The sequence below is a fragment of the Astatotilapia calliptera genome, chromosome 12 (genome assembly GCF_900246225.1).
Source record: "Astatotilapia calliptera chromosome 12, fAstCal1.2, whole genome shotgun sequence".
Classification (NCBI taxonomy): domain Eukaryota; kingdom Metazoa; phylum Chordata; class Actinopteri; order Cichliformes; family Cichlidae; genus Astatotilapia; species Astatotilapia calliptera.
The window spans coordinates 17,068,610-17,081,474 of NC_039313.1; the positions used below are offsets into that span (position 1 = coordinate 17,068,610).

General features: G+C 41.7%; 1 protein-coding gene across 3 annotated transcripts in view; it reads right to left on the minus strand.

Annotated features, from left to right (window-relative positions):
• Positions 1-12,865, minus strand: part of pcsk5b (proprotein convertase subtilisin/kexin type 5b) — an 88,624-nt gene that overhangs the window by 31,555 nt on the left and 44,204 nt on the right. For all 3 annotated transcript variants that reach the window (XM_026187563.1, XM_026187565.1, XM_026187564.1), the window contains exons 10-15: positions 12,196-12,299; positions 10,008-10,125; positions 4,988-5,176; positions 1,319-1,455; positions 726-845; positions 399-501 (exon numbers count right to left, since the gene is read on the minus strand). In XM_026187563.1, the coding sequence (XP_026043348.1) occupies positions 399-501; positions 726-845; positions 1,319-1,455; positions 4,988-5,176; positions 10,008-10,125; positions 12,196-12,299 (771 nt within the window). The remainder of the gene's footprint in view (positions 1-398; positions 502-725; positions 846-1,318; positions 1,456-4,987; positions 5,177-10,007; positions 10,126-12,195; positions 12,300-12,865) is intronic.

A 12,865-nucleotide genomic window follows, 5' to 3' on the forward strand; every position in this document is an offset into this window, starting at 1 on the left:
CAGTCATCCATTTTTTTCCAAATTGCAAGGACTCTACTGTCCTAACAGACAGACAATCATTTACACCCAGATTGACACCTTAGCTAATTTAGAAATGCCACGTGATGCATGTGTTTGCACTGTGGGAGAAAGCTGGAGTACCCAGAGAAAACCTACATGTGGAGGGGGACAGCAACAGAGTCAACACAAAAAGTAAATCCCTATTCTGGACCCAGGACCTTCTTGCTGTGATGAGCCAGTACTACACAAGGCTAAAGCACACCATGTAAAGCTTTTCTGGCAGAAAGTCAAGTGGCGTAAAACAAAGAGTGATACAGTTCGATTCTGAAGGTTTGATTTTGAGTAGATGTATACACTCAAGGAGCAATATAACTTCTGACAATCTAAAGCAGTCTGACCTGGTGTTGTTCTTGAACTTGAGGAAGTAATGAAGGCAGTTAATGCAGTGGTGGGGTCCAGGACCCCAACAGCCATTCTCACTGCATTCAGAGTCACAGGGGCCTGGATTCAAATACAGAAAGAAAAAGGGGTTTCAAGTCTTATAGCCTCTTAAAATGATCTATTTTAACTGATTGCACTTCAAAAGTACCCTTAAATCACAAACTACAATACTAATATTTTGACACAACAGCAGGGAAGTAAAAAAAAAGGCAATGACAAATATGTTACTAAAGGCTGCTATTGTCACCAACCCTGCTGTGGGCGGCAATGGATTTATCACTTACCAGGGTACTCCTCTGGGAATTCCTCATCAAGGTCTGCAAACTGAGGCTTATCTATGTGCCCAGTTGAGTACGGGTGCACAGAGGTGCCATACAGCACCAGTGACCACTCCTTTAGCTTGCCTGAAAAGACAAGATGACATTTATAAAAGTTATCCTAAATAGAGGTATTTCGTTATCTCCTTGCGGTGGGTAAATTGGGGTGTTCTCATATTTATATTGTAGAGTTACTGGTATAATCAGGTCACACTATAAACCCGACTACATTTTTACGCCCTGCATTTTCAGAAACCACCGCGAAACGTTTTAATGATACCCAAGGAAAGCTAGGTAGTTTATATGGCATTACAGTGACTGATGTAACAGCTTTTAAGAACCTACTACTCTTCATCTGAGACAGTAAATTAGTGGGTAATTTCAGTTACAAAATTCACGGCTTCCCGAGCAACATGCATGGCCCTGATGGCACTTTACCTATTCCAGAGAAAGTTAATGGCTCTTCTGCTTCTTCTGTTGCCATAACATAAAAATCAATGTAAAAAAAAAAAAATGAATACAACATGATTCAGTTAAAGAAACTATTCACACTGTCATACCAGGCACTTTCTGGCTGCGAAGTTGTGAAGGTGAGTCATAGATCTCTAGGACCCAGTCGCCAGCTGCCTTCTCTCCCCAGCAGTGGGTGGTCATAAACTCCCAGTTCTTAAAACCCTCCATGGAGTGATCAAACAACCTGTGCATCAGAAGTACACACAGTTACAAACACACAGACACTTATCGGATGAGGAAGTGTTTCAAACACTGCAAATACAAGAGCAAACAATCAGAGCCTTTAATGAGCTATGCGCAGTGTACAGTACTGAGATTTACTAGAGGCTAAGTAAACCTGTGAAAACTCTGAATTCTGATTGGTTGGAAGATGCTGATTCACTTTTTATGAGCAAAAACTGTTGATAAAGTGTTGTAAACATAAACTCAGTGGCCACTTTATTTGTTACACCTTGCTAGTACTGGATTGGACCTTCTTTTGCCATCGTGGCACAGATTCAACAAGCTGTTGGAAACATTCCTTAGAGATATTGGTCCATACTGACTTGATAGCATCACACAGATGCTGCTGATTGGTTGACTGATGTGAATCTCTTGTTCTACCGCATGCCAAAGGTGTCCTGTTGGATTGAGGACCATTGAGGGCATTTGAGTGTAGTTAATACACTGTCACATAGAAGAAACTGGTTCAAGAGGATTTATGCTTTGTGACATTATTCTGTTGTAAGCTGGATAGATGGTACGCTGTGGTCATAAACCAATAGGCATGTGGTGTTTAAATGATGCTCAGTTGGTACCCAGGGGTCCAAAGTTAAGAACCTGAGGTTGAACCATTATTACAAAGCAGAATGATCCATTTGCATTCCAAATTCTGACCCTACTCTAAGTCACAGAGAAATTGAGACTCATCAGATCAGGCAACATTTTTCCAAATGTTGCCGACCAATCTACTGCTTTCCTATTTTGATCCAGCTTCAATTTCCCATTTTTATCTGACAGTAGTGGCACACAGTGTGGTCTTCTGCTGCTGCAGCCCATATGCATCAAGGTTCAATGTGCTGTACATTCACAGATGCCCTTCTGCATATTATGGTTGTAACGAGCGGTTATTCGAGTTGCTGCTACCTTCCTATGACCTTAGGAAGGCAGTTCTCTCAAAGAGCTCCCACTCACTGGATATTTTCTCTTTTTCAGACCATTCTCTGTAAGCCCTAGAGATGGTTGCGTGGGAAAAATTCCAGATGATCAGATCAGTTTCTGAAATACTCAGACTGCCACAAACAACCATGCTACGGTCAAAGGCACCTTTATTCCCCATTCTGATGTTCAATTTGAACTTCAGCAGGTCGTCTTGCTCTTGTATACATGCCTAAATGCACCCAGTTGTCGCCATTTGATTACCTGATATTCGATATTTGTTTTAACAAGCGGCTGAGCGGGTGTTCCTATTGAAGTGATATATTTGCCACTGTTCAACTGCAGGTAAACTGTAGATGGTAAACACCAAGCTTCAGCTTGAGGTCTTAGAGCCAACAATAACGACCAAAGATGGGATAAAACCATGAATATATTAGTTAAGTGATGAGGACTGTATGATGGGCTGAGGGTTGCTTTGCTTTTTGAAGGGAGAGCAGCTGTTTTTCACATAAACCACATGATTTTTTTTATTATCTTAACACATTCCCATCTGTTGTCAGTTGATCATATTTTTCCTAAATTAACCAGACAAACTGTGGGGAGTACTCCACAGCAGACCAATGAAAAAGAGATCTTAGCTGACCTAAAGTCCGGCGATGGTATTAATTTAATAGAAAATAAACAGATGAAAGAATTAATAACTGAAGATCAGAAACAGTGTACTTCAGCCCATAGAAGTTGCAGATACTGCTGTTAGGTAAGGAGTTTAATTTGATTTTCATTCATTTTCAAATTAATTTTCTTTTTAGCTTCTATAGCTTATACACAAAATTGTTTACTCTGTGTTTTATGCTAAAGCAAAATGAATAAGTGGAATAAAGCCATTTTAAGCCTGTGCAAAGGAAGCCGTCTTACCTATGCATTCATTCATTGGTTATTTTAAGCTCCCGAACTTGTTCAGAACACTATTTCAGTGCATGAGCCGCAAGGTTATATTCCTACTTAGGAGCTGACTGATTGATTCTTGACTGATAGATATCAACTACCTTCTATAAAGGTTTAACAGTTTTTTGGCAGTGCCGGTATTTTTTATAATGTTCTGTGAAATAACACAGCACTGTTCTGTGTTTTCTTCAAAACGACAGCACGTAAATTACTCAGTTTGATGACAAGTGGCTACAGAAGCATCCAGCCCAACCTCTGGAGCTCAAATATAAAAAAATAACAATAATTTAAGAGAGTAATGCAATCACACTTAGCTTGTTCTAAACTTCAGAGGGCCTCCTTTCTTATTTGAAGTTCTTTCTTGAAGTGCTACTAACTTTTCCTTTGAAGAAAAAGTATCTCCACCAGTGTGTCATTTATCTGATTTACTCCACACAGCTAAAGCTAAAGGATATACAGCCAAAGACCCTGAGCACTGCAGTGTCTCGTTTTAGGTTCCCTATGGCTGAAGTTTTGGAGCCTCCTTTGTTGTGATGTCGCACACAGTAAAGAAGGTTTTTAGCCTGTTAAAGATGACGGGGTCACAGTTGGCATTGTTGTAGACTCAGCAACTTACGGCTGCTTCCTTATTCACAAGATATCACCACACAAGATATCTCCACACAAGATATCTCCACATGTTCTATTTGGGGGATTTTATGGAGGATGCCCTTCCTGACATAACCCCTTAAAATTCATGTAATATCTCAGAGGGCCCAGTGGCGCCAGTGTCGGGCAGCCTCACCTCTGTCAGTGCGCCCCAGGGTGGCTGTGGCTACAATGTAGCTTGCCGTCACCAGTGTGTGAAGGTGTGTGTGAATGGGTGGATGACTGGATGTGTAAAGTGCTTTGGGGTCCTTTGGGACTAGCAAAGCGCTATATAAATACAGGCTATTTACCATCTAAGTGCCCGATGCCCTTGCCAGGATTTATATTTGCAGATGACGAGCAAGTATAGCCACCAAAACACAAGTTTGTGGTGCAGTTTCTCTCTTTAAGCTGGTTTGAAAAATCACACCAGAAGAAGCAGCAGCTGGAAATGTTTAGGAGGAACCTACAGTACTGAATGGGCCAATCACAGATCCTATGGACTGTGTAATTACATTTCTAAAGAGGTGCACATTACGTTTTTTTATTTTTATTTATATATATATATATATATATATATATATATATATATATATATATATATATATATATATATATATATATATATATATATATATATATATATATATAGTTTCAGAAGGAATTGCAATTATTAGGTACCGATGTAGATTTATCGCTAACATATAAACCCCTGTTAGACTCCTCTGTCATGACAATATGCTTTATAAATAAATCCCTAACCCAAATATTAAACAGATTAAGGTCAGCTATTCTTCCTTAGATGGAACAGCACAAACCCGCTGGGCTACCAAAAATTATTCTCAAAGGCGTTGGTTTGGCAATGTATAATATACACATGCATGCATTTTTAAAAAAAAAACTAAATTAAAAAAAAATACATAAAAAGAAAGTGAAAAAAGTGATCTTTTATTTCAAGTTCATGAAGCTGAACCTTTGAAAAAGATCATTCACAGTAGCTTCTGTACCTGTTGGCAAGCAGCTGAGACTTTGTCCCTGAGGGTGAAGTCAGGTTGATTGACAGGTCCCCACGGCGAGGGTGTGTAATCGTGATGCGTACGACCACATGCTCCAGGTAGATCACGTGATGGTTGGGGTTGTCAGTGCATCCTGTCGCCTTGTACACGGACCGAACCACGTGCTCTGGACGGATGGTTCTGGAGGAAAACAGAGTGTAAACATCAAAAGAACCAACATGCTGCAGCACAGTTTAACCACTTTAAGTTTTTCAGAATCAGAAAACTTTGTTATTCCCAGAGGAAATGATGTGGTCACAGCAAGGACAGCAGTGAACAAGTACCACTATCACAAAAAAGCTCCAATAAAAAAATATACACAATATATAAAATAATAATATAAACTTGCAGCTGTGGCGTCTCTCTTACCATACTGACAGTTATTTTCTCTGCAAGGGATGTGCAGGATTTATCTGCCCAATATCACTCTACATGAACTGAGGCATTTTAAACCTTAGACTGTGGCCGTCTCCATAGCGATACGGCTCTAATTGCCATGACACAATTAATGTAATTATAAAGTTTCACTTCACTTCTTTTGATTTAACCTCCGAAAACCAAAGGGCATGCAAAAAAAGAGAGAGAGAAAAAAGTCCATATTAATATTTCTCATTTCTTGAACCTCACTCTGCCAAAGAAACCAAGAACCTGAACATGATAAGAAAGACAAAGAACATTATTTGTTCGGTCTGCTATGCACGGCTCAGCAGCAGAAAGCTCACCGAGCAGCCAACATAAACATCTAATGGCCCCTTGAATAACATCTGTGCTATGATTTAATAGAGCAGCGATACAGCACCAAAACCTGGACGAGTCCACAAGAGGGGACAATGAAAACCATCTTGCCAGCGCAACACTTTGGAGAAAAGGAGTCACACATGGAGCAGCTGAGCCAACTTAACACATCAGCTCACTGCTGCCAATGGATTACATGCAGCGTTTACTCACTGGAAACTAAAACATTACACTTTCTTCAAAACATTACAAAAATGAGTTACTAAAATAATTTCTTGCAGGCTGGAGGGGGTTGAGAGAACAGCCATTGAGTTCTGTTGTTTGATTATATATTGAATAGAATAGAATAGAATAGAATAGAATAGAATAGCCTTTATTGTCATTGTACAGAGTACAACGAAATTGGAGTGCCACTCCCTTGGTGCAAGTTTCAATAATAAATATAAATGTAAAATATAAAAAGTACAAAAAAAACAATCGTAAGTACTCAAACAATAGTATGTACAATATATACAGGATAGCAGCATTAATATAATGACAGTATGAATAGCAGCATAATATAATGACAGTGACGGTATGGAATAGGTTCAATTGTTTTTGTGCTTATTTACTACGGTGATAGCTCTGGGAAAGAAGCTATCCCTGAATCTGTTTGTCCTGGTTTTATGTGACCTGTACCGTCGGCCTGACGGTAATAGTTCAAACAGTTGGTTGCTGGGGTGAGAGTGGTCCTTGATGATATTGCCAGCTCTGCTGAGGTACCGAGAGTTTGCAGTGACCTCCAGGCTGGGCAGAGAGCAGCCAGTGATCTTCTGGGCTGTGTTGATGACCCTCTGCAGTACTTTCCTGTCTGCAGCTGAGCACCCTGCATACCATGTTGTTATGCCGTACGTTAGGATGCTCTCTATGGTGGCTCTGTAAAATGTCACCAGCAGCCTCTCCTCCAGGTTGTTCCTCCTGAGCACTCTCAGAAAGTGGAGACGCTGCTGGGCCTTTTTAACCACCGCTGTAGTATTTGCAGTCCAGGAGAGGTCATCAGATATCTGCACGCCCAGAAACCTCATGGAGTGTACCCTCTCCACACAGCTCCCGTGAATGTAAAGTGGGGCCAGGGTCTGCTCTGCCCTTCCTGAAGTCCAAGATAAGTTCTTTAGTTTTCGTGGTGTTCAGTTGGAGGTTGTTAACTGAACACCACTCAGTCAGTCTGTTGACCTCATCTCTGTAGTCCGACTCATCCCCCCTTGAGATGAGTCCAACCACTGTGGTGTCATCCGCGAACTTTATGATGGTGTTTGAGAGATGGGTAGGGGAGCAGTCGGATGTGTAGAGCGTAAACAGGAGGGGACTCAAAACACATCCTTGTGGAGACCCGGTGCTGAGTGTGATGGTGCTGGACCGGTGGGGGCCGAGTCTGACAGACTGTGGTCTATTTGTCAGGAAGTCCTTGATCCAGAGGCAGATGGGGGTGGAGAGTCCCAGGTGAGACAGTTTCTGGACCAGGATCTCCGGGATGATATGATTGAATGCTGAGCTGAAGTCCAGAAAGAGCATTCTCACATAGCTTCCTCGGTGCTCCAGGTGACTCAGCGCAGTGTGGAGCGCTATGGTGATAGCGTCCTCGGTGGAACGATTTGTCCTGTAGGCAAATTGGTGGGGGTCCAGAGTGGGAGGCAGACCGGCCCTGATGTGCTGACAGACCAGTCTCTCAAAGCACTTCATCACTACAGGCGTAAGTGCAACAGGCCTGTAGTCATTTGGGCTGGCCACAGCTGTCTTCTTGGCGATGGGGATGATGGTGGAGGTTTTGAGGCAGGGCGGGACGGTGTTTGATGACAAGGAAAGGTTGAAGATTTTAGTGAAGACTCCGGTCAGTTCGTCAGCACATGCTCTGAGAACCTTTCCATATTGGAAACTTTTTTGAAAGATTCAGTTTTAAGCGTTGCAATCACGACCACGACATTTTCTAGTTATGAAGCCATGCGGTACAGATGTTCATCTTTGCCAGTAAAATTGCCCCGAGGCAATTACAAACTAGCCCGTGATATCAAAAGCAATTCCAGGAGCGACACTTCCTCGCATTTGGCTCGATAATTGATTGAGAACAACAGTAACAAAGTGGCTTATTTCATTAATAAAAATAATCAGCTTTGGCTGTTCAGACCGTGTAATTAATGCTGGTCTGCTGATTATTAATTACTGCTAAAAAACATCAATTTGTTGTGACTGATGTGTTTGCAAAAGGCCAACACTGGCCACCAAGATGAAAGTGATGATTTCCGCTGAGAAATGCTGCTTAAATTACCCGAGCTGGTACGTTAAATTAATCTGTCTCACATCGGTTAGAGCGGTGAAGAAAGGAACGACGGCGATTTATAATTAAAAGCAGCACATGAGCAGCACACGTTTTCCTGAATGCGGAGAGGAAAATAATCTACGATAATCTTTCCATTTGTCCCTCATCTCTATCTGAGCGTTTCCATAATGGAAGTCTGAGCAGCTAATTGACGCAAATACTTTTACATAAAGTACAAAACAGAAACAACTGTTGGTGGTGAAGCAGATTAGATGGAGCGAATAACAGTGAACACACTGAATGTCCGTTTTGATGACCATTTGGAAAGCGGTCAGCGGTAACATCTGGGGAGTCTGGAGCCGACAGAACAGCTCTGCTCTATGACACCGCACAGATAGCTGAACCGTGCGTGCTGGGACCGAGCAGATGCACGGCTGATTACCACCAGTCTGATTGCACTCGGATCATGCAGTTTTCCTGCTGCATACTCCAAGTGGTGCTGAGATCAGCTGCAGACAGACATTACCAAACGTGGTCAGAGGGGCCAGCCAGAGGGTGTGTGGGAGCACAGCAGTGAGGTGATGACTGCACTTATGTCGCAAGTTGCACTAGAAGCACAGAATACACGCCCAGAGAGATGTGGCAGCAAACTAACTGCACATGTGTGCCTGCTGTCGTCTTTTCTTTATTTTTAAACAAACTCTTGGGTTTATGGAGGAGGTCGTTTTGCTCCTTTTGGGACGAATCCAGATTTGAAAATGTGTCACAGATAAAACTTTTATGATTGTTTTGCCTTCACTTCAGAAGCAAAAAAAACAAAAAACAATACAACGCCTTTTGTTTCTGGTGATTGCTTACTTTCTTCTTATTGTGGCTTAATGGAAGTGTTACTTCTGTTCAAAAACAATGCTTTAATCCCATTCACAGCACATATATTTCTTCATTACCCACCAGTAAGGATTGCTTAACACAACAGCCTCCGACAGGAGTTAGACTTTTACATAAGCCTCATATGGGCTGGCTTGTGCACTGGTGCAGAACAGACAGAATGACAGTGATAATGGTGCAGTCGCTGGCCACTGAGCCTTCAACTGAAAGCAAACCAGTTCGGGGCCCAAGTTCAGCCAGCCTGCCTAACACAGAACAGAGCTCAGGCTTCCAGCTGCATCAAGAATAACAAGTTGTGAAGCCCTGGCTCTCTCTATGCAAGTGTGTGCACATATGCGTGTGTGTGTACACACACACACACACATAGTAAAGGTCTTATGTGAGAACCACCCTGCCAGAACTAATGCTTGGCCCCTATCAAGGTACAGCTTGCACAACTGCACTCTGAAACACATGCCAGTGCAAAACACCAGAGAGAGAAAGAAATAAGAAAGAAAATAGAAAGACAGTACAACTGAGAGGGGGGAACAGATTGAAACAAAGAGTGGGGGCGGCAGGGGCTCTCACAACAGCTTACAAAATCTGACTTAGCCAGAATGAAAGCATATTTAATAAGACTTGTTGGTATATGAGGACACTAGATGGGATCAGATTCCTTTGTGTCATAGAAACTGTACATATACATATACTCTTTTAACAAATCACCCTAGCAGTAGACATCCATGATTATTTAATGCAGGAACACCAAGCTTTTAATTTAATTGGCGAAATTTTAAAGCTCTTTTAAAACTGTTGCTACAAAGCTGGATCACTCCAGCTTTGTAGCAACAGTTGGGGGAGGCTGTTTCCCATATCCCGTGCTTCCTTAGGGATCATTTTGGAATACCAACTACGAACATCGCTCATCAGCTTACAGAGTTTAATGATGCTTTTGTGACTGAACGGAGTAAAATTCCTGCAGCCAGGTTCCCAAAGTCTGATCTCGAATCTGCTTCAAGTGTTTTGTCCACATACTTATGACTTATAAGAGATTATGCAACCTGCCTTATGTTTTACCTGATTTGTCGGTCTGCACTCTCCACACAAACATGTTGAGTGGGAACTTGCTTCCATCGCTCCGCCTCCTTCACCATCGCCTCGGCATCCATCAGGCCGAAACCATACAGGTGGCTGACTGCAGGAAACAGCAGAAAGTCACAGGTAGTCAGGCCGATTTATTCGATTGTTTTTGGCTACGAACAGTTTGTCAGAAGAGGGTTACATCTTAAAGCTCCTTAAGAAGATTTTGCGTTTTTAAGCAGCCACAGTACAACATCGGCGTCAACATCCTTTTACAGAATCTGGCCTCACTGGGTAGCACCAGGTTGGACGAAAGAGGGGTTTATTTGAGTCACTGTTGCCTTCCTATCAGGTCAAAGCAGTCTGACCAGTCCTCTCTGACATCAACAAGGTATTTATACCCAGACAACTACAACTCCCTGGATATTTTCTTTTTTTTGAAGCACTACGCCACATTCAAAGTCACCTAGCTCCTGTTTTTTGTTTTTAAACCATCGGTCAATCTCATAACCAGTCTTCAAATGACCATAATAAAAGGCAAGCGGTTTCATAAAGAAGAGAAGATGACTTTTGAGGTTATGTCTGATGTGTCACAGTAGCACAAAGCTTTCACCAAGTACGGGTGTCTGAAGACAAACAACAAAAAGAAAAAAGAAAAAAAAAGCTCCATTTAAATTGTACGTGCTTCACATAACCATAGCTCCTCAACAATTTTGGTCTAGCGGGAAAATTCAGATGCTTCCTGACAGATGAGAATTAGTCCAGACGCCGCTATAACACTTGGGTGATAAAGGGTTAAATCACCTTGTTCCTCATTGTGATGCTCATTGTGAACTTAAGCAGGTCATCTTAACCACACCTACACCTCAAAACTGAGCATGTGATTGCCTGATTAAATATGTTAATGTGTTCATGAAGAGGTGTGCCTAATATAGTGGCTGATGAGTGTAGTTGCTTTTAGAGTCCTACAATTGTTGCCCGAGAAGAATCAGAACGCGTCAACCAAAGTGAAACTCTATCACGTACGTTTTAAATGCCCCTCTTAGTCAGAAAAGAGTTAGAAAAAAATAAGACTGCTTATATGTACAGCTAATCAAATATGAATTCCTTTCATACTTCCTCACCCCTCCTCCTCTCCTCTGTCACTTGGAAAATCTCCAGGCACACTGGGCCTGCAGCTTGGCTGACCCTTAGTTCTCCCTCTCTTGGTTTCTCTCCAACACACACACAATAATACACACACACACACACACACACACACACACACACACACACACACACACACACACAGGTACGCACTCAAAGTTACAAAATAGCACCCACCACATGGACCCTGACAGATGGCAGCTGGCAGCGCCGTACCTAAGCAAGCAAGAACAAGACATTTTTGGAAACTTCTCATCAGCCGCCTTCAGAATAATCTAATAAAAATATACATTTTCACAATGCAGTAATTGGTTAGTTAAGATAAGATCTGCTGAAAAAGAAATTCCTTACATCATCCTCCTGTGTTCAAACTGATCTGACTTTTCTAACACAGAGCTGTTACGTTTCCTTTTTACCTTTACCGTCAGCTCCACCTGCTAGAGAAACAGCTCAAAGGAAGCTTTATGTGAAAGCTCTACTGGCTCTGTTCTGTGTAACGTTTATTTGTTTGTTTGATATTCTGGCGGTATGAAACGAAGAAGCGCAGATTCCCAGCAGTAAATCAAAAGCCTCAAACAAATATCAAACACTTCTAGGGGGGGGCAAAAAGTCAGCTTTATAAAGACAAATTCCAATTAAGTTAAATCAACTTTATTTCAAAGACGTTTTTTAATGATTATCACCCATCCAGACTTCAAACACCGCTCAGTGAACTTCTTGAAAATTAATTAAAATCAGTCACATAGGACTTGTAACCGATTATTTTTATTGTGTAGAGGCACTGATAAGATATTGAAATTCAATGTGGTTCATGGTTGAGAAAACACTGTGGTAGATGGTCTGAATTCATAAGCAGATATATTTCGATGCTCTCTTTTTGAGCAAGAAGTAAACAGGTTTGGATGCAACAGAGATTCAAGAATTTTACTGCTTTCATTTACGTCTGAGTGAGTGAGTGAGTGAGTGAGTGAGTGAGTGAGTGAGTGAGTGAGTGAGTGAGTGAGTGAGTGAGTGAGTGAGTGAGTGAGTGAGTGTTTACCATTGTAACCAGCAGCATTCGTCTTCCAGTCAGGAGCGCTGAGGTGTCCGGCTCTAGAGGTTTTCACAATGATATGCTGAACGTCTCTCCATGATAGCAGAGGACTAGCAGAGGAAAACACAAATAAAAAGAAATCCATCGATTTATTAACGAAAAAAAGAAGAAGAAACTTTGCTTAGCTGTCCTACACTACCGCTAAATATTTGAACTGCCTTCACAAAAGCAGGAAGTTATCCAGCAATGATAACGTTGATTAGACATTAAAAAAGGCAGAATGGAGATAAAGACAGACAGACAGATCTTTGTTGTGAGAGTTAACAATCAGACATCATCGTGGCGGGGAGGGGAGGAAGAGGCGGCCGTTGGCTAGATGAAAGGAACGTTGGGAAAAACAAATCCAGTACAAAAGGTGAAGCGGGTTAAAAAAAACAAAGCAGAAAGACGAAATGTAGGTAAAGAAAAATGAATATACAGTAGGTGGAAAATTACTGAGAGAGAAAATTACAGAGGGCGTAGATGCTTGTTCCGTCTCTAGTTTCTTAGATCTCACGTGAGATCCATTACAGGATGGCAGCCATGTGTCTCAACTCCTTTGATGTCCAAATGTTACATTAAAGGAAAAAAAACCAGGAAGAAGTGGGTCACCAAGTTTCCTGGGATTCCCTTCCAT